General features: G+C 38.1%; 1 protein-coding gene across 16 annotated transcripts in view; it reads right to left on the bottom strand.

Annotated features, from left to right (window-relative positions):
- Positions 1–1,349: 1,349 nt before the first annotated feature.
- LOC112567059 (ensconsin-like) overlaps positions 1,350–27,169 on the bottom strand; it is a 55,181-nt gene continuing 29,361 nt past the window's right edge. For 5 of the 16 annotated variants that reach the window (XM_025243553.1, XM_025243564.1, XM_025243560.1 and 2 more), the window contains exons 5-15: positions 26,357–26,476; positions 24,572–24,838; positions 22,451–22,647; positions 21,204–21,254; positions 14,468–14,838; positions 13,940–14,120; positions 13,696–13,800; positions 13,507–13,563; positions 12,094–13,177; positions 6,794–7,096; positions 1,350–6,418 (exon numbers count right to left, since the gene is read on the bottom strand). In XM_025243553.1, the coding sequence (XP_025099338.1) occupies positions 12,668–13,177; positions 13,507–13,563; positions 13,696–13,800; positions 13,940–14,120; positions 14,468–14,838; positions 21,204–21,254; positions 22,451–22,647; positions 24,572–24,838; positions 26,357–26,476 (1,859 nt within the window). In that variant the 3' untranslated portion in view covers positions 1,350–6,418; positions 6,794–7,096; positions 12,094–12,667. Of the gene's footprint in view, positions 6,419–6,793; positions 7,097–12,093; positions 13,178–13,506; positions 13,564–13,695; positions 13,801–13,939; positions 14,121–14,467; positions 14,839–21,203; positions 21,255–21,943; positions 21,974–22,450; positions 22,648–24,571; positions 24,839–26,356; positions 26,477–27,169 lie in introns of all 16 variants that reach the window. The other 11 variants (XM_025243565.1, XM_025243568.1, XM_025243567.1 and 8 more) reach the window with 9 other exon arrangements.

Genomic DNA, 27,169 nt, shown 5'->3' with positions numbered 1-27,169 from the left:
TGTGGATACCTTGCAGTGATTTTGCATCAAGCTTGTGCAAGTTGAATGAGATAGTCATTGGGCGTTTTCTAGTCCTAAGCTCTGAATTATTCTACCACAGATTGCCATAAGTATTTGGCCAGCGACACCACAATTTTTTGAACATCGCCATTCTTCGTGCTTGAAAGTGGCAACTACAATTGCTTTTGACATATAGTGCTTATGAACGTACCTTTATAATGATACTGCCATTTTGATGGACCAACCAGAGAAATAGTAACCACCATCAACATCACATGGTAAACACTGTGTAGTATTCTGGCTCTTTTCACTTTCAAGATTAATCCAAAGCAACTTTCTGTGTACACACACTACCTTAGCAACCAGACAATTGTTAATATTCAGCTCTCAACCCTCTTTCGACCCATGATATGCAGTTTGTATACAAAGACCCTAACCAAAATTATGAAAATTCTTCCACTTGTTGGGTCAGCTTGCAAATATATATTACTAACAAGTTTGGCTGAGTGATAATTAGTGAAAAACACATGTTCTGGTGTTTACAGTATGGAAATGATTAAAAAAACAAATCTGGTGGTTATTATTATATTTCATAAAAGCTTTGTCAGTCTGCTGTTTAAGTAGAGATGCCATGCGTAAAAAACTAAGAGCCCAACTATTATGACAACAACAACAACAAAAATTAAAAGGTTTAAAAGAAAAGAAAAGAGAATGGGAAGCAGATAGCCAAGTGGTCAAAACATGAGTATACAGGGTCTGAGGCATGTGCATAAGATAGTTCAATGCCCATGTTACCATGGTACCTTGGAGGGTGGATGACAAGAGGTGGTTATCTAAGATTTCAGCAAGAGTGACAGAAATTAAAAGCATCACATTTAAAGAAACAGAAAGTAATAATGCAGGAGCCTACTCAATTTGCACATTATTCCATCTCAACATTAAAGGCTTTATGCCATGTTCCAACTCTCCTCCTTTTTAAGCTACCTCCCTTTTCTCTTTCCTCATTCAAGGGATCTAAAACGAATATCCAACACTTGCCTACACAGTGGAATTAAATATGAAACATTCACAAGGGAAAAAAAAGTGGACATGCAAAGCAAGAAACAAGAAAAATCATGTGGCAAGGAAATATATCATGCAGTGCTGACCCGAAGTCCATGACAAATATCACTGCATTGCTCAGATCAAGAGTGAACACATTACTATTTGGATTGAAAAAAAAAAAAGATTAACTTGCACATGCTGATAAGATACCATGATAAGTGAAGATCACATGGGATAACAGATTACGAATTATTGTTGTAAAAAAGGCCTGTTACATAAAATATCAAGGACTGCAACACACATCAAATGAAAGAAGACATTTTATTCGCTTGTACTTGGCATCAGAGGTTATGATGCACAAAGTTTAACAAGTAGAAGCTGAATGTAAATTTCTACACAACCAAAGAAGGCAGCATTCCATAGGCTAGCTCACCTACCACACTGCTCTTGATAAACGGTTGCATTGTGTTATTAAAATAACTGTAAGAGGTGTCAAAGCCAAGCTACTTTGCATCTATGGACCTAATGATAATAAACAAAATTTTCTTCCACTCTTATCACAATTTAAAATGGTTGTTAAAGTATGTTGAAGACCATCCTATATCCTATACTCCTGACACTGTTACAAATAGTTTCAACCACATACACTACTTCACTAGTTTTCTCTTTTGACTGTAACATGGTATATGTACACCACTGATTTAGTTTGGAAACATGGCAATTGGAACTGGTGGAGGAAAAGTGTTGTCTGCTGACCACCAGAGTTTATATATCTTGATGAGAGATGCTCTGTTATGTAGGCAGTAATACATATTCTCATGAAATGGCAAAAAAAGGCATAAATCTGTATCTTCTGAGTTTTCATTGTGGTCATACTTGCGAAGATATGGATGTTTACAAACACACATCTGCAGCCTTGGTCAAATCAACGAATCATTTTTGCGTGCATGCACACACTCTCTTCTTATTCTATCAATGTGCAAGCATCCATTTTATGTTGATGAATCTAGGGTAGGTACTTCAGTTTATAACTTAAAGCTTTAACATACATTTAAGGAAAAGTGCTGGCATAATTAATAATAATAATAAGTCGATTTGTAATGCGCAGGTATCCATTCCGAAGAATGCTCATTGCGCATACTTCTTTGTATTTGTATGTGTGCATCTTTATGTGCTGAGTGCATGCACATTTTAAATGAAGGCGAATTTAATGCCTACCCTTTAAAAATAGTGTGTGCTTGTGTGCCTCTATGCACGCAAAGCACTTCGAGTCTGGTTGGTGCTGGAGAAAGGCGCTCTATAAACTTGCTGATTGAAAGAGTGTATAAGTAAGTAAACCTCTGTTAACTGGCATTTAAGCTGGTGCATTTCTGCATATAAATACCATGAATATAAATATTTACTCCTGCATAAACTACACATGATTATAATACCAGAAATATACCTTGTATATATTGTGTTCCAATTACTAGTAAAAGTTGAAAAAAGCAGAAAAATTGTTGCCACCTAAGATTAGTCACAAATATCAAAAACTGAATTATGTAAAAAAAAATTGTCAAAGACTTCTTACCTTAGTGGGATTAATGTGACTCCTGGGAAAATCCTAAAATTATAAAGAAATGTATTTCTTTTTTGCATATACTTCACCACCCTGCGGGACTGCTGTTATTCGTGTACTGTTAGTTCAACATCCACAGCCTTTCTTTTGATTTAAATTCTGAGTCACTGTGATGAAACATTGTAACAGAGTTACAATTTTTGCATGCCAAAGGCAATCCAAGCAAAGAACAGTTGCAAAAAGCTGGTTTTCTCCCCATCTCTCAGAATCCTGCCCTAATTCTGTGCCACTTCTTGCAGGATTAACTACAAAATGACAATCATATCCCTATTTCTTCTTATAAAGTTTAGCCGTACAGGTCAAAAGCTCATTATGAATCAAAGATGCATACTTTTAGATGTTTCTCTGTTACAAGAACACATTTTGACAATAAAACTCAACAGCACTCTCGAAATTAACATTCTATTACTGAGACAGCAATGAGAATAACCCATTCCAAGCAAACTTCCACTCTGCATGCATAGTTTCTAAATTGAAAAATAAACACAATTGAGCAAAATACTCCTGATGAACTTTAAATTTTAGTGGTCAAACATTTATCACCTCATTCACACAATTATACAGTTTGAATGTGAAAAAAGCGTTTATTACTTTGAGGAATAAATATTGACAGTATTTCCTCTCCAAGAATGGCTTCTATTAGTACAGTCCAAGACAAGACCAAAAACCACCTTGACCGAAACATCCATTTCTACAAGATCAATTTTGAAAAAGCAGACAAAACAGCTCAATTTCATTGTTCTGTTAAAATGTTTGATAGGGCATGTATTGATCATGGAAAGCCAGTGAAAAATTGCAAAATGTTATAAATGTTTTAAACAACATGAAGAAATCTGTGTGCATTTGCAACAGGTTACACTGGTATCAAGGCAAAGATTGTAAAACATCTCCATGATGCAGATGGTATTCAACACTGTCAGCTTTTCTTTCTCACAAGCCCAGCTAGCCACCAGCTGGTCGAAAGCAACGATGCTTAAAGTAGGGGGAAAAAAAAGCCAAGTAATCACATTATGATAGTCATACATTAATTAAAGATCACATCAATAACTGTTGTTATGAGATATGGAGCTGTCCATCCAAACATGAAAAAATCCACGTGGAATAATAAATTAGCATCTTTCACATTTTAGGCTTACAGAACATATACCCTTTGCTACACTCAGATGCACAGCCTTGTCACAATTAGCCTAAAGTATTTTTTAAAAAATCTCAAAAAAAAAAAAAAAAAAAAAAAAAAAAAGAAGTAAAAATGCAGCTTTTGATGTCTAAATATATGTTAAGCAACACTGACATTTCTCCAGGAGATAAATTGGCAAACAATGTTGTGGTTACCCAGCTGCATGATCTATTAAGGACTGAATCCTGGTATCATTTACTGCTCTACCTTGAATTAATCTGCATGAAGTGCAAGGTTTGCTCTAACCACTTCCCTCTTTCATCAATTCAACAGAGACCAAAAAATAAACCTAGCAAAAGTGAGTAATAAGGAGTGGGCAGTCTTATTTCTTTTCCCAAAAGAGGGCTGTAAAGAAGCATGTCATCATAAAGGAGAAGAGACAATGCCATCACAGAAGAAACAATATATCTGAACATGTAATGGCAGGAACATTATCAAGTATTGCAAACAACTGAACCTGACTAGTGTTAAGCAGCTAGCTGGTACTACATTAGCACTGTACACCTTCTAAAAGAGTGACTTTGGCAATGCCTATTCCGCAAGTTTACTGTGTCTGAACAGGACAAGTGAAATGTCAGCTTGAATCTGGAAGTTTACAAATTAAATACCAGTGTAGCAGTCATACAAATTGTTCATAGGTCTAAGCAAGTGTGCTAGATTAATATTTCAACAGATTTCCTCATTTTGTTTGCTGAAAATGTTTTTTTATTTGTAGGAATTTCAATGTACGTAAAATTCTCACTTAAAAAAAGGGGGAGGGGGACCCCACAACATGCAAATGTTCTTAACCTTTGTATCACACACATTCACACTTCATTACAAGTGACTGGTAAGTCCAGGGGACTCTATCATAACCTAATCTTTGCATGCCCAATCTTTAAGACCCACAAAAAATCCCTAGCTTTTGTAACTTAAAGATCATGTGTACAAACACCTTCTGTTCCTGCCATCACCCCTTTTCCCTCATGTGCATGTGCTTTTAAGAAACAAATGTGATTGGTGGCACAGTCGTTCATTTGAAATTACATTCCAATCAAAGACAGGAGTGAGGAGAATCTAACAGAAATGTGCCAAGTGACAATGCTGGCATTTACACAAACTTAGTAAAAGTTTTCAACACTGCATATGCACACCTTCCATGCTTGCTAACTTTTCTATGAATATGGTTAAAGCTCATGTCACAACTGTCAAAACAAAGAAAAGTGTACATGTAAGTTACCCACCCTCTACTCCACCTGCAACTTTTCTGCCAGAGTCTTGTGATTCAGGTCTACTCCCCTACCCAAAGCCCTGTTTGGATAAAATCCACAAAGATGTCTGCCTTTTTAGAGCTTGGCAAACCCAAGATGGCTTTCACAACCACAATGCCATTGACATCGTCTAGGTATATCTCTCGAACTGTTAATGTCAGTGACAAAAAGATATCATTTGACAGCTAATTCATATGAGCAAGATCATAGGCTGAGCAATCAGTACCTAGATTTATTATGCCATTTAGGTTGGATTCAGTTTTTAATTTAAATAAAAACACTATATGGCATTGCCTATTCCCCCCATCCATCCACAAAAAAATAAATTCTAGTTTTCTTGTTTTATCGTCTATAGATTCACAAGCTCTCTTCTTCAAATTATTTGTAATAAATGTTGAAAGCATTTCCTCCTTTTGCGACAGACCTAGTAATGTATAAATAACTATTATCTCCCTTGTTTCATCTGTATATGCACACCTATAGCATGAGCATTTGTTCAGTGCCCCCAAAGACCCATTACAGGTCAAGGAACTGAACTGAGAGCATTAGCAGCAGGTCACACAAGCAAGACCGTCACCACTTTTTACCCCCACACATCACTGCAATCAACAATTAGCAAAAATCACTGACCAAATAGTACCATAATGGACTTCTAGGAATGTCTTTGTAGGACAAATACCATTCCCTCTGGCAGAGCGCTCAGAATGCTGCTAAGTGAGACTAGACTAGATCAGATGCCTCATGAAACGTGATCTCTCTTAGCACAACCTGCCAAAGCTGCTCTTCCATGACATCTGTTGCTGGTTTTACGTTAGCGATACCAAAATCCTCTAGCACTTTTATGACCTGTGGATGTTTGGCAAGCATTATCCTTTTCTGCTTGCTCCCACAGATCTTGCTCAAGAAAGCTAGCTGCTGGCATCTCAAGCTCAACAACGTCCCTGCTTCTGTGGCATGCTTCATTTGATGGACTGTCAAGTGCTAAAATGATCTCCTTTCTGCCAGCCTCGCTGTCATTGTCACTTGAACCATGCAACCATGGTGAGAAGCTGCCAAACCCCTTCCTGCTAGAAATCATAATCAATCTATCACTGCAACTGTCTTCCTGGGCTGACCGGTCATCACCATTATTGCCAACACTTGTGGCCTCTCTGTCACGCACAGCCATGGCAGACAAACAGCTTCTGTCCTGGCAAATAAATGGGCCCTAGATTGCGTAGAAAAATTCCTCAGGAGGAGCAGACGAATGTGGCCAGTAATGTCTCAACCATAGCGTACAGGTCCCTCCTGCAGGTGGAGGCTATGCAGAATGCTGTCAAGAGAGGAGATCTGCAAGGCAGACACATCAAATTTAGATGACAAAATATATCTAGCCCTTCTTTAAAACAACTACTTAAAATACTTTGGTTACATAACTGAAACACCCTCTGACACTTTAGCAAAATGTCTGCATAGAAACACTCTGCAAAATTATTCCTAATTTTCATTTTCATCTCTTCACTAAAGCACTACAAACTTCAAGATATTACAGGTTTTAAAAAGTTATATTTACATTTATGCACACGCATCAACAAAATTTGATACGAGTGAAATGCAAGAAAGAGTGAGCAAGCATAGAAAGTGAGTGCATGTTTTGTATACACCCACACACATGTGAGCAAGTGGGGTATTGGAAAATGTTTTTTGCACTTGTTTAATACAAACCTTTAACATCTTGACACCGTATTGCTGTGGCTGGTTCTTCAAATGCAATTATAGGTGGTGGAACAGTGCCTTGTTTTTTCTGACCCATCCTCAAACTTGTTGTAGTTGATTAGGTCATCAGAAGCATCAGAAGTGGCAGACTTCTTGCTAATGGTGAGGTCAATGAGTTCTTCAAAGTCTCTGTCACCACCCACTGAGAGTTGCACCTGACTCTGCTGCAGACTGGAGACACTAGAGAAGATGCTGCCTGTAGCACTGTCAGTAATCGAGGTGGTCCCACTCTCTACAGAGCGCATGCTAATGCTGTAATCAAACACAAATTTAAATTACCTTGGGAGACAATCAAATGTTTGAGTTCTTACATTTGTCGTTTAGATTTTTGTATATATATTTTTGTTTTAGATATTTGGTACCATTTTACAACATCATATAACATAAAGTGCATGAAGTCATATTAGAGAACATATATGAAAACTCTTGTATGACAATTGCATGAGTAGAAATTCATCCATACACTTAGATGTTTGCAATGGTATCAGCCATTTGCTGATGCTTTTGTTTCTTGTGTGCCTGACTGTCAGTTCCTTTGTTGTTTTTTGTGTGCAATGCATTGAGCTCACATCCAGACAGGGAAATGGACTTTACAAATTTATTATTGTTATTATCAGCATCATCCTTGTAAAATAATGATTTATAAACACAACGCTTAGACATGGCATCAGGCACATGTTTCTGAGAGATAAAAAGCCACAGCATCAGGAAATGAGGTGTTTTTTATAAAAAAAAAAAATCAAAACACAAAGCCCCAAAAACATGCAACAAACTCAGTATCTTTCTTAACAAACCATTTGATAAACTACATGAAAATAATGGGGAAATATACCGAGCAAAGTCCATCACAAATAATGAAGATGCAATAGTAGTCTGACAATTATTAACATCAAATTTAGTTGACAACAACCTGTGCAAATACTAAAATATTATAAATATCTTCTTTAACCTGTTCTGTGCTGTGCCACACATGTCTATGTATTCATTTGTACAAGTTAAAGAGAAAATACAGATGTACACATATGTTTACAGTTAGCTATTGTTGTGCAACATGTCTGTATACAGGTGTGATGTGCTTTGTAAATGCTCATTAGTAAACACTTCACTTTTCTGCACCTTCAGTAGTTTAACTTTATGGCAACTTTTATTACTACTTCAAAATAGAAAGAAATACCTACTAATATAAAGCAATCCTGTCTGAGGTTTTTTTTTTTTTAACCCTCATTCATAATCCCCAGTGATGTTGTAAAGACGCTAAATGTGATAAAAAGGAATTTTTTAAAATTGTCACAGGAGGATTTGTTTTAAGTTTATGTAAATGTTATACTATGCCTGAATGCAAAAGTAACAGGTACTTGAAAATTGTACCATCTGTTCAACCACAGATGAACTGCCAGTTGGGCATGCACATAGGTGCATGATGTTGTAGGTCTAGACACAAGATTGCATATCTAGGTGTTTCCTATGACGCTTTACTCGCCTTATCTGTATCTTGTAACTCGCACTTGTTCTGTGGGTAATTTTATGTAACACGGCCCTGAGCAACAGGAAAACAAAGCAAGATAAAGACCCTTACTGAAAATGACTCATCAAGACTGTTTTTTGGAGCTGACTATAAAACTGCTAAGCTGCAAAGAACTGGAAATTTATTAAACCCTTAATTAAGTCCAAAGACAAGTAGACTGCATTAAGCTTGCTCTACGACGTGTCTACGTCTCCCTTCACAGCACTGGCAATACCCACCGTTCATTTCTCACAATGCGTTACTGATAATCCATGGCAAAACTGAAGATCGATCACTCAAAAACTAGGTCGCTATGGCAAAAATAACTTTCCCCTCTGACACGTTTTCCTCCACATGATTTACAGCTGTGTCCGTTTCCCACTCCACGACCACACGCCTACCTCAGTGCGCCTACATGAATCGCGCACTTACCGACGCCGTACACACAGCAGCCATTTTGGACCAGACTTGACCTCTGACCTCACACGACAGCCACACGCGAAACACGCTACGCAGCTTTCTGCACGTCTCCTGTACGTCCCTCGTCTTCATCACCGAGCGTGTTTGAAATTTAATATCGCGACTCATTACTGAGGTGGCTAAAACACTCCGAGCTTGTATTCCGGCTGAGATGATATTATGCTATACAAACCACCACTGTCGTTAGTATGCAAGCTGCAGTTCATTTCGCTAGAAAGCCACCTGTTCCTGTGTAAACAGATCTTTCCTTGATGCTGTCTCACGAGTGAAAAGAAGACAAGGTCCGTGACAACTAAACAAAGAAAGCGCGTGTAGAGAATAAACTCACCTGAGATATTCAATACCAGGCAAGAGATGACAGAAAATTAAAGGTGCTCTTTAAAATCCTGTTCATTCCACGACTCGCAAATATAACCGTTTACAGCATGGAAAGAACTTTGAAAGCGAGTCTGACTTAGACAGGGGCGAGGTCTGTTACGAACTTGTTCAGGCCTGTGTACTCGGAGGCCACGTCTGCATGGTTCCTGCTCCGTAGTCGCCTCGCTGGTGTGGATCGCAGAGCACAGGCACCGTGACCTACTTCACTGTGACAAGTCACTCGCACTGAGCGCTACCCGCTTTCATTCTTACAATAATGATAATAGATAATGGCCTGTAAGCCAAAAAGCCGCCACAAATTACATGCTGAGGTTTTCAGCACTATCAGGTATTCAACACTGTCCAGTCAGTCCTGCGTCAACGTAAGCACATGTAAAAAAAAACAAAAAAACCTCCGCCTGGGCTGCCAGGGAAGTGTGGAATGTTGGGAACGCATAACCCGGACAAGCAGTAATTGTGGGGAGGGCCATTACGCTGGGGTGACGGACGGTGCTTGAAAAGCCCCTCCTGTATATAATGTGTACTAGCGAGATGGGAGAGCGCGGTGTCTTTGAACGCATCAAGCTGTGAACGAAAGGCACTGAATGGATGACTCATTTCAAGCAGTGAATGATAACTTGGGGGTGTGTTCATCAGGACAAGTATACATGGGAGAGAGAGAGTAAAGGCGGCTTCTACATGGGTTAATTCACACACTGATACACACCAATAGGTTTACCCTCCTTTTTTTTCAACTAGATCATACTAGAAGTTTTAAAGTGAAATTTCCACTGAACAATTACTTAGATTTATGGAAAATGAAATGTGCAGCATTGTTCAGAGTTCATCAGTAGCAGCAAACAAAAGAGTTTGATGGAAAACAAAGCAAAGATTGTGTACTCAGAATAGTCTTTCTTAGTACAGTCAAATCTCTCTACTATGCCACCTACCGGGACCGAGCAAAAGTGGCATAGTAGCGAGAGTGGCATAATACGGAGGGTTCGTAAAAACGGCTTTATTTGCTCAAGTTACCCGTCAGTCCAAAGCTCTCAAGAATAGTCGGCTGGCGCTAGCTGTCTCCTCTCATTCTCCCCCTCACCTCTTCATCCTCCACCCCTCCCAACCACATCCGCACACCTGCATCCTGTCGCTAGTCGACCCCCTCCCGCTCTCCCTCTGTCACGTGACTGTCACCCGGCCAGCGACCACCCCCCCATCGCCACCCTCCACCCTCCCTGTGTGCGTGCTATGTTCCATCCACCTAACTGCGATGTCCCACACTACCACAGAGTATAATAATCGAGCACTGCGCGGAGTTTCACAACTTGTGCCTTTTAACAATCACACAAAAGTGGCATAGTAGCGAGAGTAGGGGTGGCATAGTAAATTTTTTTTTACATTGAATTTATAGTCGGGACCGAGCAAAAGTGGCATAGTACCGAGAGTGGCATAGTAGCGGGGTGGCATAGTAGAGAGATTTGACTGTAGCAGCTTTCTCCATGGCCAAAAAGTTCTCTATGAATTGGAAGCCAAATGATCTTCCAGAAACATTCTGCAATCCTGTGCTGCTGTCAGACAGCCCTGACTGCATCATTCAATCTGGGGTGGAAGGACGGTCACTAATACACTTCACTTCATGACTGTCAAGGATCAGGGGAAGACCATTGTTATACAGTGCATAAAGGTCAGGCTTGGTGTAATTAGTTGGATCATCAAAATTTTAATTAAAGCCACCAAGCACAACCAAGTCACTGACACAGGTACAGTACCTTGACAGTATTTCGAAAAAATCATCCAAAAATATACCATTTGACAGCTTATTCTTCCTCTCACAAGGTGGCCAATAAAGGCACACAACTAAGAGACAAATACCCTGAAGGTAAATTTCCACAGCCTCCATGGAAGTAAAAAATACAGGCATGCGTGAGGTGCACTTAGCCAAGGTGTTCTTCATAACAATTGTGATGCTAATCACTGGAACTTATTTCATACTCATTTTGCATCAAACATACTCTTAACAGTTTCCTCCACTATTTTTGTTCACAGATAAAAACAAAATAAAAGCTTGCGGCTGGATACAGCATAAAGTTGATACTGATAACTACAGTAAAAAGATGTCAAAAATAATAATAACCTTGTGGGCTGGGTATCATTGATTTTGTAGTTAGTACTGTCTGATATTGTAGATAGTACTAACTTTTAACATGCAAATCTGTGCTGACAAGACATTTCTCTGCCCTTTTCTGAGGTCCCCTTACATATCTGGTAATAGGTTCAGGCAAAACAAAACAAAACAACCCCCCCCCCCCAGAAGAAAAAAACCAAACAAACCTATTAAATACATATTAAAATACACTGGAGAAGGGTTGCATGCAAAAACCAGGAACTCTATCATACATTTCTGTACAGATCTGAAAATAAGATTCTGTATACAGGTTAACTAGTAACATTTATTATTCTTTAAATTAATGAAATTGTGGTAGTCATGTAAGAGCATGCAATGATATTGCAAAAAAGTTTGCTGTAGTTCTGTTTGGTGAAATAATAAAATGATTGCACAGTGAACACAGGCATATAAATGAAAGGACCACAGGAAGATCAAGATTTCTAAGTTTAAATTTCAGGTTTTAACTATGTTTGTGGTGGTGGTAGATGGGTTAATTTAGATCTCATAATTTAGGTTTAAAAGAGTTTACAGGTTATAATTCTGTTTTCATTATCTCTATAAATTTCACATAAAATGATCTTAAACATCAAAGAAGAAGGGTAAAATATCTAATAGTCTTTCATTAAGCAGACAGATGCATTTAACCTTTGTTGGATTACCTAATCTGAACATTTTACAGAGCTGAAGCTAACCATTAACTAAGCTTTTGTCCACCCAGGGAGCTGGACTAAGTTTACTCACCTTGAGTCCTCAAGGCCAGAGTGCTCCAAACGCGAGTGGGGCACAAGCCCATGTCCATTCAACGAAAGCTGGAGTGGGCTGGCAGAGGCTCCTGGGCGAATACTATCTGACCCAAAGCTAGCCCCACTGTCTTGCTCGCTCCAAAAGGAGGCCCCACTAGACGCCATGTCAACATGGGCTGAGGCATCCACGATTCCTGAAACATCCATTGCTTCTTCGTTGCCATTGGCAGGCGTCTGCTGAATGGGCTCTACAAAGCTCACAGTCTTTAAAGGAGGGGAGGTCTCCAGTCCATCACCATTGGCCACCATTCTAGCTGATTTACTGGAGGAATGGCTGGGTGAGGAGTGAGAGGAAGATGATGAATCCTCACTAGTGTCTACGTCTTTCTCCTCACTATTGTTCATGACTTCTTTGCGACTGGAGGCATCCCCACCGCCCACCTCTACCATGCTAGCAGACATAGCATCTGAAGCAGGCTGCAAGCCTCTCCCTCGTGCCTCACCACTGGCACCGCTGCGATCAAGACTACTGAGGTCTGGTGTGCTTACCGAGTGGTCCTGTCGGTCAATCCCTATTCTCGCTCCGACTTTTGTCTTGCCCAGCAGGTTTTGCAGTAAAGGAGACTTGAATCGAGTTCCGCCACTCGCCTGTCCGACTCCAGCATCTTCCTTACCTTCCACCAGCTTTTGCAAAAGAGGAGATTTAAACTTGGGTTTCTCACCCCATTGTCCGCCTCAACTGATGCAGCTACTGGGGAGTACATAGCAGAGAACATCATACTGTTCTGAGCTAACACAGAAGGTTCTGCCTTTTCCTCTTCTATAAATGAGACTGTGGCAGAATCAGGTTCCTTGGTGTGAGGAGCTTGTGTATGTTCCTCAGGCAGTGAGGCACTTACTAATGGCTGGCTCTCTTCAGATTCTATGTTTTCAGATCTTGGTTCAGCTTCATCCTGTTTTACACTAGGTGCAGGGGAAGCTTCAGGCATTCCCTTACTCTCTGGCTCTGTTGGAGAAGAATCACTGGAGTTGGAACTCATGTTCTTTGTAGGGGAGCCAGTAACTGTCTTTATAGGAGTTTCCTGACATAAAAAAAGTAGAAAGGTATCTCCAGAATATGACACAGCAAATTTACTAGAACCATAATCATCATTAAAGAAAACTGTACTGTTATATTACTGATCATGTACTGGTGATTACAAAAAGGTATAAAGACATTTGATCTTTTTTTTACATTATAACCCACATCTAAGCCCTATCCTATATTTCAAAGCAACCCTCCCCATAATATGGTTATCTCCCTTACCACAACATTCTCACCCCATTACTTTTGTAACTGACACATTGAAATGCACACGACAGAATCCAGAACTTCTGATTTACTGTTGATGCAATCTCAAAATCGTCCCACCTTTGTCCCTTCAACAGGTGCATCAGTCTTGACCCTCTTCATGATCATCTCCAACCTCTGAAATTGATAACAGCTTCTTGTTTTATATTCCAAGGGAGTGGGAAAGATCATAAAGCTACAAACTACTGTGTACCACAGATTTTATCCCATGAATGCAAATAAATTATAGGCGCTCAAACCAAACATTACCTTCTTTCGTTCGAGTCGTTCCTCCTCGTCTCTGCGGGATTTCTCCAATTTTTCTTGTTCCAATCGTTCAGCCTCTTCTTTCGCTTTTCTTTCTGATTCTTCTTTCTGCACACATTGTTCAAATAGGCATAATGCAGCTGGATGACAATTCATATATGCATGATGTGTACATAAGTATGAAAACAATTTTTAAAAAAGCACAGTTATGAATCCCATCCCCAGGGAAGTATCAGACCAAACTTACAGCCAGACGTTCCTGCTCCAGACGAGCAGCTTCCTCTGCCCTCCTTTGTTCCTCAGCCTCAATGGCTTTCCTCAGACGTTCCTCCTCTGCTTTCCTTCCTTCCTCAGCAAGCCTCAACGCTTCTTCCTCTAGCCGCCTCTGGTCTTCCTCTTCTTGCCTTCTCCTCTCTTCCTCTTGTCGCCTGCAATATTCAACAAGGTTAGCTCCTGCAAGAAGGCAACACTGCTATCTAGTATTGTGACATCTTTTAGAGGAATGAGTGAAACAAAACTTACCCAAACAGCTCGGCAATGACACTGCAAATGGTAACATACAGTTCATAGATCCCACTACCAAACTAATAGTGTGGAAATAGCTGGGGCTTAGCAAGTGAAGTACCAAAAATAACTGGGTAGCTGCTGTTTATTTCATGCATACTTTGGGGTTTTTTGGCACCTTTTCTGTAGGAGTTCAGGAGACTAAGATGTGTAGAATGCAGAAAGGTAAGAAGTACAGGGTGCAGCCAGGGAATATAAAAGTAAAACTCACTGAATCTCCTCTTGCCTCCTCCTCTCTTCCTCAGCCTCCCTTTCTGCCTTCTCTCTTGCCTGCCTCCTCTTCTCTGCTAGCTTTGCTTTGTATTCCTCAGCTGTAATCTCACCTGCTGAGCCAGGTGTGGCAGTCTGGAGAGGGCGTCCGGACCCACCATCTTCATCTGCTGCAAGGACAGGGGACTGCACGCGAGTAGGTGTGCGAGTGGCGGAAGCTGATGTTGGTGTGGCAGTAGCAGCAGAAGTAGAAGCTACAACAGGTGCAGGGGGGGATGCATCCTCCAGTGCTGCTGCTGCAACAGCTGCAGGTGTTGGATGTTTTGGCTTTCCAGAAGCTTCTTTGGTAGGCCTTTCCTTGATGGATGGCTTCTGTTTAGAAAACATCAATCACACAATGACACACCTGTTTTGTATCACATTCCACTTTAACACAATTCTATATAATCCACCAACCATTTAGAAGGGCACTAAAATGCTACCAAACAAAACCTTCAATGTCTAAGGTATATCCAAGATGCATTCTAATTCAAATTTCTGCAACTTCCTACTTTCACAAAGCAATGAAGTGTCTGAATATATAAAGATATAATCAAGTAATAAGATGGAAATTGACACTTTGTCCGTTGCCTAAGTTGTCATAATTTATTTCAGCTAGTGATGTACACTTCAAACGTCATAGCAAACTGGAAATGTAGTTGACGCTTTTAAATGTCAGAAGGGACTGCCATGGTGTTTGTGAACATTCCTCACTTAAGGTGCCGGGAAGACTACTTGCCTATTCACAAATTGTAGAACCCCTTCCCATAAACAAAACAATATTTCCCCAAAATAAGTTCAAACATTTCAGGCAAAAACTGCCATTATCAGTTTTGAAAATGACCATAATAGCAAAATGAATATAGAGAACTCCCTTGACACAGTCATTTACTGTGTAATTTTAACTGCTACTGCATTAAGAAGGTCACATAATAACAATGCAGTAAAACCTCTTTATTAAGAGCTTCATAAAAATCAGGTCATGAATCTTAGCAGGGAAATTGACTAGCCTCCTTTCATTCCACAAACCATGACTTTTGACTTTAAACACCTATGTATTTAAGTTCACTTATTCAAATATTAAAAATAAAGCACTTAAAAAGGCATACAGTGAGATTTGTTCCCTGAATCCGTACTGCCAAGCAGGCCTTTTTGTTTAGTAAGATGGTTGCTGAGATATTAACAGCAACTTGTGTCACTGGTGATCGATTCCTCTTTTGGGACTGCCTCAATTCAACTTTTAATGTTGGAACAATATGGTCTTAGTGGAGTCGATTTGACTCAGGTAGATGGCTAGGGTCATATGGTTTGGGGTGGAAATGACTGGTGACCCAACGAACATGCTTTTTAAATGTAATAAAATTTACTTAATTTCTGCAGAAAGTCACAACAGGGAAATGGTCAGCCAGAAGCACACTATTTTAAAATGCACTTTCTTTTCAACATACAACTTTTGCAAAAAGGCAGTAATAGAGCACAAACTGTCCGTTGTAAGTCATGTTGGAAAAGCGGTGATATTTATATAATTATGATATTTATGTAGCAAAATATTGTAGTGAAAATTTCTGGGATCATATCCAAGAGGGGAATCACAAAACGGAGCATCTTAATGAAGAGGTTTTATTGTGGTAGCATGCAAGGCTCTGTGTGTTAAACACTCATCGCCAAAATCATTTTCTGCCCTTAACAGAAGGTATATTACTTACAAAAGAAATTATGCCATTCAATAAGACAAAAAGGTAGAGGTAAAGGTGTCCTAAGCCTTGTGGTCATTGGAGCCCAAACTAAGTGCTTTTCATCTTCCCTGATAATCCAGAACCCATCTTTGTTGGGCAGACAGAAAATGGAGGGGGGGGGGAGGGAGGATTATTTAGTCATAGGTTCAAGCAGACCTTGAACCAGTAACCTTTTGCTCCAAATTGGAGTGCTCTGACCACAAGGCTAATGAACCTTCAATACATATAGTACATGTAAAAGAAAAGAGTACATATAAAATAAACTAAGCATGCTGAACCTATTCCAACTCAAAATTCTGTTACATTAAGCTGTAAAGTACCATTTTACATTTCTCATGCATAACGAGAAGAAAAACTTAAACACAGAGTGAAAGCTTTATCCTGGAAAAGACAAAAATTATAATAGCTTTCTAAGACTAAGCAAATAGTCAATGTAATAATAATATTAATTATATTGTACTACATGGTTGGTTACAATGAGAATAGTAGACAGCAGCACATGTTTAAAATGTTTGTTACATACAAATGTCAGTAAAAGCAACATTAAACTTTGCAGAGGTAAGATGTGTTACATCAGCATTACAATATACAGGAAAACACAAGTACTTTGTAGCTTCTATTACACAAGAGTATTGTTGCCCTCTCCTGGAACCTCATCATTTCTAAGAACTTAGTCTAGAATATTGTGGCCTAAGATGACTAAACTATATAACATGAAATAAATCTATTAGTCTAATACCACTACTATCTTGTAAAAAAAAACCACTGAGAAAATACTTTTTTTTAAATTCACAATATTTTGTCTCATTTCAATGTGAAGTTCAAATACAGGTAAAATCTGTGATCTCATCTTCACTATCAGCCTTTGAAAGAAGCAATGCTGTCAATTTTTATATGTATATTTCTTCATGAAAAGGATGCATTTAAAGAACTGAACAGAATATTTTATGGTATTTGCAATACAGTAGATAAATAAAAACCCTACACTATCTGATATATATTCAGATATATTACACTGATGTATAAAGATGCATTCTGATATTACAATATTACATATTAAAATTGGTGTGTCTCAGTAAGAATGGCACAGTTAGGGCAAATTCTTTAAAGACAGGCATATCTCTAAAATGGTTCTAAATTTACACTATGTGCTACTTCTTCTGTGCATCACAGCATCTACACAGTCTGGCAATAAAACAATTGCAAAGCTCCTATTGCCAATATCACAACAAATTTACTTTCTTTACATTGAATACATCAGACTGCTTGTGGGGCATAGAAAAGATATCAGGAATAACATGAGAACCAGACTGTAGAATTAATGTCTCAACCTGAAGCACTGAACGAAAAAACAGATGATATTCATACCAACAATTATTTTTTTTAACACATGGAATGATAACTAGAGCTGTTTACCCATTTCTGAAAGAATAAAAAAGTATTTATTCAGTGGAAACATTTTCTTCATTGAAAAGCCATATTTTCTTATTCTTAATCCAACATTTACAAAGCCATGCAAAAATGTTCTATCCTAAATCGATGTATGGGTAATAGAAAATGGGCTTGTGAGCAAAAGAAAAATTTCTGTCCTGGACTTCCTCAGACAGATAATAAAGGTTAATTTGATCTAGAAAAAAAACCCATCAATGAATATAGTGTCTTTTCTTTGTTCAAGTATCTTTCAGAATGCTAGCTCTTTTACAAAGCAAGTTGATAGCTAGTTAAGTCCATGTTGATAAACAAGGGATTACTAGAGCTCATTGCATTGTTTGAACACCTGAGCATCATTAAAACCTTCCTGAAAGATAGTTGGAAAAGCAACATGTGGAAGCTGTGTGTGTCAAGCCTAGGAATCAGTTTTGATTGTATTGTTTGGCTAAGGAACTACTTAGGGTATACATATGTTGACATACATCAGTTTGCAAGTGGCTTTCTAAACAAATGGATTTTCTTTTGTATTTGGCAGATAAATCAACACTTTGGCCAGTTTGGAAGACCCAAGCACCTTCTCAGTTCTGGCAATAATAAATGGCAGAGTATTTCTATTTATGTTATCAATTATATTTTTCAGTGGATTAAGGTAAGATAAAGGTCATTCCCTAACCTTTTTAGGTAGTTTGGGGGGGAGGATCAGGTGTTACAGACCTCACTTTTCTCAAGCTATGCATGAGGGCAGTGCCATCTTCTCTCCCTCGCTGCCTTACCTTCCCCAACCCTCTCTGGAGTCAGGTACCACTCCCACTAGCTGGGTCGACTGGGGGAAGTTTGCTGCGCTAATCGAGTATTGAACCAGCGTGCTCTCAATTCGGATAACAACGCTCTAACCACTCCACTATTACTGTGAACTGGATATTTTGTTCATTAAGGGGTAGTAACTCCACACACACATACAGTAGAATCTACATGATTAGCTAATAAGTCTTCTACAGTGTCTGTGTCAGCCTAGAGACAGCACTGCCAGACTTCATAAAACTTAAGTGCAGCCAGTTTCCATTTTTTCCACAAAGCAGTAGACAGACCTGTCCATGAACCTGGAGGATGAACTTTACATCAACATAATATAACTTTGGGTTTGAAATTTTCAGATAGCTTTGCCGGAACAGGGAACATTGTTGTGGTATGACTATCTGAATGTGCTGTTAGGGTAGAAAATTCTTGTATTGATACCACTGCCTAGAGAGAGTTTCCTATTTATAAATTAAGTCTAGTGTGGAAGAGTAGAAGAGTTGAATCAAAAAGTTTGCAAAGTTTATGGGACATTATCAATGAGACGTTTATTAAAACCTGCCTGTATATGTTTTATTTTTTAAAAAGTCAGAAAAGAAAAATAGTTTGTTTTTGTCTCAGTATAAAATATTAGGAAACCCACAAACAAATCTCCGTCTTTTGTTGTTAAAAAAAAAATCATGCATGGATGCAGTATATGCATTTCTTCTAGGTGTGTCATAGCCTGCTGTTTATAAATGACTTTATGATGGACGCTGCTATCACACTTGATATTTTTAGAACTAAATCCATGTCAGTCACAATATCAAAAAGAAATCTACAAAACAGGGAAAAAAATAACCACAAAAATTATGCTAGAAATTAAAAAAGAAATTGTATTTCTTTACTGTGTCCCATTCCTGTAAAATAGAAAAGAAGTCTGGGCAAACAGCTCTCTGATAACTATCATAGGCTGCAATTTAGTTTATCTTTCCTCTATTAGAAAATCTGTACAAGTTATTTTAAACTGATTAATTTAAATATCTAATTATGGTCAGAGCCATCTTACTGAGAATCTGTATCAGATCTGCTGAGTTAAAATAAGTTTTGTAGAAAGAAAACAATTCTAACATTAGCTTGAGTACAGGCAGGATGTGTACATGACAGATCACAATGTTGAGAAAAGAATAAAACTAAAAGGAAAGACTGAAATTTGACTTTTTTTGGTTGTTGTTGCACAATTTATGTTAACAAGTATCCAAATTCCAAAAGATTCAAAGGCTGCTTATGCAAGATGCTGTAATAAATTTGCTCTCTGATGGAAGAATCAGAAATACAGATAAATGTTGAGAAAGGATGTGAAAATACTAATACAAAATATTACCTTGGAAGGATCCAGTAGCAAAACCATTGCTTACAACTTTCTGTAGGATGTAGCAGAAAAGCTAATGAAATTAATTATACTGGGACCTGGACAATTTGCAAGATACTCTATTATCCTGCAAAACACCTGAGTTAACTCTTGCTTGCTGACTGCACTGAAGTACCTAAGGAAAAATATAAATATTTAATGCATCTACATGCTCTATTGCCCTCAATAAAAACTTACTGCATTGCCAAAAGAAGCTTCGCATCAATTCCTATTTCACATTAGAAGCCTGAGCAGCAGAGGAGTTGATGTGTAAAAGTATGTGTGGATACTACTGCTACTAGTGTTTGCAACTATCCATTGCAGCCGACTTAAAAATAAGAAGTGTAAAACACTGCTTGGTTCCCATTCTATTAACAGCTGAGATAGATAAACTGACAAAATTTTGGTATTTGTTTAGCCAAGAGAATAAAAGAAAAAATTTAATCATCTTTTCAATGACTATCATGAAAAAGCAACCATCATTCCAAAGTTGGAAACATCCATCAATATCACAAATAATTAAAAAACCCAGAAAAATAAATGTAAGGAGCAAGGAAACAAAGAAGGCATTCTTGGTGCTTTCACACAAAATGTCTGCAACTTAGGTTGTTTCATAGCGTGCACACTTCCAGTGGCCAATACACAGGTTTAACGAAAAGTGATTGACAAATCAGATTCAGCATTGAGAAAAACGGAGCACTGAGAGGAAAATCCGTAATCAATGGCTGCAAAGAGTTTATTTCCTCATCAAAGGGAGGACAAACATAGACCTAGGAAACAATTCCTGGTCCATGGCCACAAAGGAAATAATAAGGCCTGATAATATGACAGATGAGAGAGCAGTGGTGAGACAGGGAGACAAACAGGAGAAGTCATAGAGAAGTGGTAGGGGGTAGAAGTGGTAGGGGGTAGAAGAGCACAATTGTCAACCATTATTTCAAGTCATTGTGACCCAAAATACACCCTTCGTGTACAGCAAAAATAGGCGTGATAAAATTGGCTGCCCAAACTGCAAATCCACACATGATGACTGCCTAACACAGCACTTTAATAACATTACATTTGATAAAAGAAGCCTAGCATTAATAATACCAATAAATATTGGCATCATCATAATACCCATGGAAACAGAACTTGGAGTGATTTAATGAATTCAGTAGTTACCTACTACTGATATGACAGATCATTCACTGCCTTTACAGATGACATTAACTTTAAAAAAAAATGTACACCAAGTGTGAACTTGGCAGTCTGCAGCACAGAAGCATATTCCAAAATATAAGCAAGGGTTATACGTCAAGGTGTATACGTCAAAGGAGTAAAGGCATGCTTGGTGCAGCACAAACCTTCCGAGGTACAGTAAGATTTGAGGTGGAAAATGCTTTCCTGGGAGAAATCTGCAAAGAAGCATGTCAGCACAAATAGTCTTCAAATGGCTAAATGCCTTCACACATGCACATCAAATTAGCAACTGTCACTGGAAACAAGAACAGGTGCCTTAAGCAGTTGCAGGCATACATGAACATGCACATGCTCACACAGGCACACAGGGGTTCACACATGCACATAACTTGCAAACAGTCATCTTCCCACTGGGGAAAGAAAACAACACTTATCCAAATCTAGCTACCACCACAGAACATAAAATCTGAAAGTTTTTCGGCTGCATGATGCTTTGCAACCACATCTAAAACAGATAACGGGTTTATCTCTATGTATGTATATAATAACTCAAGTTTATGTTATATAACGACTGAAATATTGGCAAAGGCCACAAATTCATTTGCTACATTGCACTGCTTAACTAATGCTTCTATGCACCCACAACTACATCTAGTTTAGGGTTTCCCACACATCTAACAGGCAATAAACACAACACACTGGACTAGCTATGTAAAGATTTGTTATCTCGAGTTCACATGAAAAAAATTCCAAAACACAGATAGAAAAAAATACATGACAACATCCACAGATCATTAACAATAAATATAAAGGCTACTCCCATATTACTGCTTAACAGGGGTGCCATGCAGCACTCTTGAATTGACACAAGCATCAAATCCAGACCTTGTCTCAAGTCACTCACTTTTCTCCTTATCCTACATATCAGTCTTGCCTGATGTGGCAGGATGCAAAACCACCAAAAAGAATCATTTACAAAAGGGTAGAGACTAGAAAGAACTGCATCAGCCAAGTCCCTTTTCACCCCTCCCCTTTTCAAGACTTGACTCAGTAAACAGTATAAATTTCAAAATGCTTTAAAAAGTAGATTATGCTTGTCTTGTCTTACTGTCTGATATTTTTCCCCCCATGGGTTCATGTAAAATTAAAAATTAAAGTTAAGAGCTGTCCTCCTTTCACTCAAATATATAATATGAATCTGGAAAGAAATTCTAAAAAGCATTTTTGTTTCAAGCCAGTTTTAGCCATACTAAAAAAAAAAACAGTTCCTACTGCAAGGCAACGTTCAGCTCGGCAAAAACTGTTTTTATTTAGCCATAATACTTTCCCTTGACAAAAAACCTTAGAACAGTAAGACGAAACATAACAAATGTTGAAAGAAAACTAAGCTACAGGTGAAGCCAAAACTCACCCTAACAGGAGATTCACGTTTAGCTGTTGCAGTTTCTTTGCCTTGTGCAGAAGGACTCTGTTTTGGAGTGGAAAGGCGATCTATTGTGCCACGACTTGTTTTAACAACTGTTTTGACCATCTCTTTGCCTTCCTCAACCTTTTCATCCTCTTTCTCTGCACTCTGTCGTGCACTTTTCACTCTTGTCTTTGACCGCTCTGTTTCAAGACATACTGCCATTATCCCATGTATTGATCACAATAAATACTGAATTTATACCACAACATATGGCACAAGATTCAAGATATAGTTTTAAACAATAAAAGTATAAACCACTCTTCATATTCCTTTTATCACAATTCACTTCAAAGCCTTTCTTAAAATATACAGTTAATGAATTTTAGCATTGTATGTACTTACACCAACTATATAAATTAAAAGCATAAAGTCATGTCTCAATGTGTATTAAAATTCTCATATTTTATCTAAATATCACAGTAACATGCATATGCAATAAAATGATTTTTGCAATCAAACCAAAGATATGCTGTATTTTAAATTACACATTCCAGAACTAGTGGTGAAATGATAGCAAAATACAGCCGCAAACTGCACCCACCTCAAGCTATAGAAATGTGACAAAATAAATGGCAAAGAAGGGATAAACCCAAAACCTTGATAAGCAAAACAACATAGTGTAGTAAAATATTTTTTCTTGTCAAGTTTAAAGTGTTTTTCAGATTAAAGTTTGCTGTGTTAGTGCTATGTATGTGTTACAGTGTAATATCAAGTAAAACTGAAATGAGCTGTAAAACTAGAGGAGGTATAGTCTCTGGATGGATACGTAAATTTATTCTGTGGTCTTTCTAGGACACATCTAAATTACAAGAAACTACAATTTATTCTTCCTCCCTGGATATCTCTATTTTATGTCTCTCCTCCCTCTTTCACAAACAACAGTGAAAATGCTTTTAACAGCCCTTAACCTTACTTAAAATTCTTGATAACAAAGATTTGGGGGGGGGGGAACTATCATGCATCACGTAGCCAAATGCTACAAAAGGTTCTTCTTCTTATCTCCTGTTTTGAAGGGAAGCAGTTAAAACACTAGTATTCAAGATGCATGCTAGATAAGAGAGCTGTTCTAAGTACTTCCCTCAGTTGACCCAGTACCTGAGTAATGGGTATCTGACCTCTCAGAGGTTTAGGGAAGGAGAAGTAGCAAGGAAGAGCAGATAGAAACCACCCTCAGATAAGAGTGACTTTTAACACTCCCTGAGAGGTCACAGGACTCCCTCATTTTTAAGTCCCACCTTGTTTATACAAAGATAAGATTTCTAGAAATACATGCTGCTAATGAATTTCACTCATAACACTACCGATCCTACAAAATAGTTTCCCTACCACAATACCTTGTAATTTAGTCTTACAACGCCAACTAAATCACAAGTAGCTGGTGTGTGTGGAGTAGGGGGAGAAAATGTAGTCATTGTCATTGTGAAAATGCCTATGTCACAAACCATGAATCAGTTGTTTCCTTTCTAAATGTTTCCTTGGTTGGTTTGTGCTCACTTGAAATTAAGTACTGTAAGTAATTTCTATGATTCTATAAATTTGTGAATGCATGTTTTTCCAAAATAGTCATTCTTTATCATTAAAGAAGTTTTTAATTTATAAATGCACAATTATTGTGATAATGTGCCAAAAATAAATCAAGCGAAATAAGTGAACAAGCCTATGTCTGAATGACAGCCAGCATATTGAAAGGCAGATGAAGGTAATACAAATAAACTTTCAAATTATTTGAAATGTGAGATTTGCCTCCTTTTTTTCTTTTTTTATCAAGGATATACATCTGCATGAATAAAAACAAGATCAGCATATATTCCTCAGCAATCAGACCAAGGCTCATGCAATAATATAATCATGAAGAAATCTTGGCTGCTTTACCACAACTATTAAAGAAAAATAAGTGGCCTAATACAAAATAAGAAAAATGAGAAACAAAGGGATTATGACTCCACAATTCTGAAAAAGAAAGAAAGCAATAATTAGGTTACAGCATAGTGCCAAGCCACAAGACTAATGGCTGACTCCATGACCGAAGACATGCCATGATGAGCACAAAGAACTGCTCTCTACCTCTGGCCAGCCTGTCGGAACTTTTGCTCCGTGGTGAAGGTCGTGCTGGTTCAAATGCCACAAAACTAGGCATAGATGTTGCAACTGATGCTGGCCGTGGTTTCCGAGGAGTTTTTGTTTCTCGCAACCTCACTCCTCCTCCGGGCACAACAGATGATGCAGATCCCGTGGATGATCCACTCAGCGTCATGACACTCTTAGGCCGGGAGGGCAGCTGTCCCATGGCTGCTAGAAAAGACCTACGGCCTTCGGGAATTGTGTTGAGAGCTGAGTTGAGCCAGAATCAAGCCAGGCACAGAACCCAAGGGGAAGGGAAAGAAATAATGGGCAATCAGCACAGCATCAGATGCACGGCTCATCTCTGATGTGTCTTGCATTTGCTTGTCATTAATTTGCTGCAGATAAGGCTAGGTTTTCTTCAAGAAGGTGAAACACTTTGATATGAATAATATGGGACCCACCACCAATGTCAGTACCAAACACATTCTTGTGATGCACATTCAAGCAGGCTGGGACAGTACACAGCACACTCTGTAGGGCACACTTAACACATGACAGGAAGACTACAATGTTAGAAGCAGACAAGTTACAGAAATAAGCAGGGTTTCTTAGCCTTCTGCTGGTTCTATGCATTTTGCATATTTGTTTCATGCTTTATTTACTTTCATTAAAAAAACAAAAACTCTTTAAGTCAGACCTCACTTCCTCTAAAACTGTATTTACTTATTTTTACTGTTCATCATTATTTCTCTCCTTGATCTCTACTTCTATGACATTAATGCCACTGTCATCCCCCTGTTTAAAAATTTTTTTTAGCATATCTCACAATTAAATCTACGAAAAATCTAACTATTCAAAAAAAAAAGTCAAAAGGAAAAGGACAGGTGTAAATAAAAATAGCAAATAGCAGGGTTGAATGGTGTGCACTAGGAGTTTTGGATATGACAATAAGATGTTGCATGTGTTTAAGCCTCCAGCTCTGCCCTTACAAGATTTCAAGTCTACTTGACATAAACATTCTGCTTACATTACAATCCCACCAATTTCGCAAGCCTTCCCTGGTCATGCAACATCATATTCTTTAACAGATGTGGAAGGACTACAGATGCTCGAGTCAGTCAGATGCATATAACTGCTATCAGAACTTTTAAAAAAAGAGAATTCCTTGATGTAAAATACAGCAAAATAGCTTTAAAAAAATTTTCAATGTTTAGTACTCTCCTCTCCCAGCTATCCTATTCTACACGACAGAAAGCAAGTAATCTCTGCTAGCAAGTTTGACAGAGCACCTCAGCTGCAGGACTGTGTCATTAAAATGATAAATAGTTCATATATTGAAACAAACTCTGCATGTGAAAGTTTAAAATAAAATATTTTTCAACATTTTAGATCCTTGATTGCTAAACATTAAATGATTTTAAGAGCAACAATTTCCCTAACATAAATTACTTAGTACACTGTCTTAATAACGCTGATTTTCAAAACCTTTGAATTACCTTTATAAACGTCATACGATTAATATAGTCCTTTTTCTTAGACAAGAAAGTCTAGTTGACATACTCACAAGAAATTTTTTTTAAAAAAAGTACCCAACATTATTAAACTTTCCATATGCCGGAAAAAACCTTACAACATTAACTTTTTGTTATTCACAAGCTATATATTGTCAGTATCAACAACAACCCTGCACACTCTCGAATATATGAGGAAAATTATGGCTACTGTACAGAATATAAAATGAGACTGGGAACATTTAACTGAAATTTATATGCACATCAAGCTTACCAACAAGCGATTCAGGACGGCTGCTGATATTTAGCATTCCAGCAGAAGAGAAGTCTGTGTTTCTTTTGTGATAAAGCACACTGGTAGAAACGGAGAGATGTTTTGGAGTAGGCATTGACCCTAGAGCGACATAAGTGGGAAAAATCGCATGCAGTTGCCAAAATGCACAATATACCATCCCCGCAGAATGAAGCTCAGACACATGCCCTTCTTCAAGGGATAAAAGATTAAAAACAAAACAAAAAAAAAGATAAAAGTTTCATTCAACATGGACCTTCTATTTTCAATTAAATCTTGCTCACATGCAAATCCTCCTGCCCCCTGAAAAAAAATATAGCTGGGACACTGCTAAAGTGCAGAAGGGAAAAGACAAGCACAAATATTTTGGAAAGACATTTGCCACGCAATGTGTTGTTAGTAATGAAATTATCAGCTGAAGAAAATGAACTTCAAAACTGTAAGTGGTAAATATTCTTCCATTTAGAAAAAAAACTTAAGCAAAAGAACAAACCAATTCACTGAAATTTGAGCTACAGCTGCTGTATTAAGAGAAAATTTTAAGTGTAGATGTGTATAAGCCCTGAATTTTTTTTTTAATTCAGACTATATTTAAAAGGAAAGAATTCTGTTATGTATAAAATTGTTCCACATAGAGACAAAAAAATAACAGCAGTAAAACCTTAAATTCCTTTCTTCAATTATAGTTTGTTTTGCATTTGTGGGGGCCAGAAGACTAAACTATTCAAAACAGCCAGGAATGGATTAAGTACTGACAAACTTAGGACTTTCATGTGCGTTTGTGTAGGTATGAAA

This window comes from Pomacea canaliculata, linkage group LG6 (assembly GCF_003073045.1).
Source record: "Pomacea canaliculata isolate SZHN2017 linkage group LG6, ASM307304v1, whole genome shotgun sequence".
Lineage (NCBI taxonomy): Eukaryota > Metazoa > Mollusca > Gastropoda > Architaenioglossa > Ampullariidae > Pomacea > Pomacea canaliculata.
Note: the sequence above shows the minus strand (reverse complement) of the source record. Positions and strands in the feature narration are given on the sequence as shown.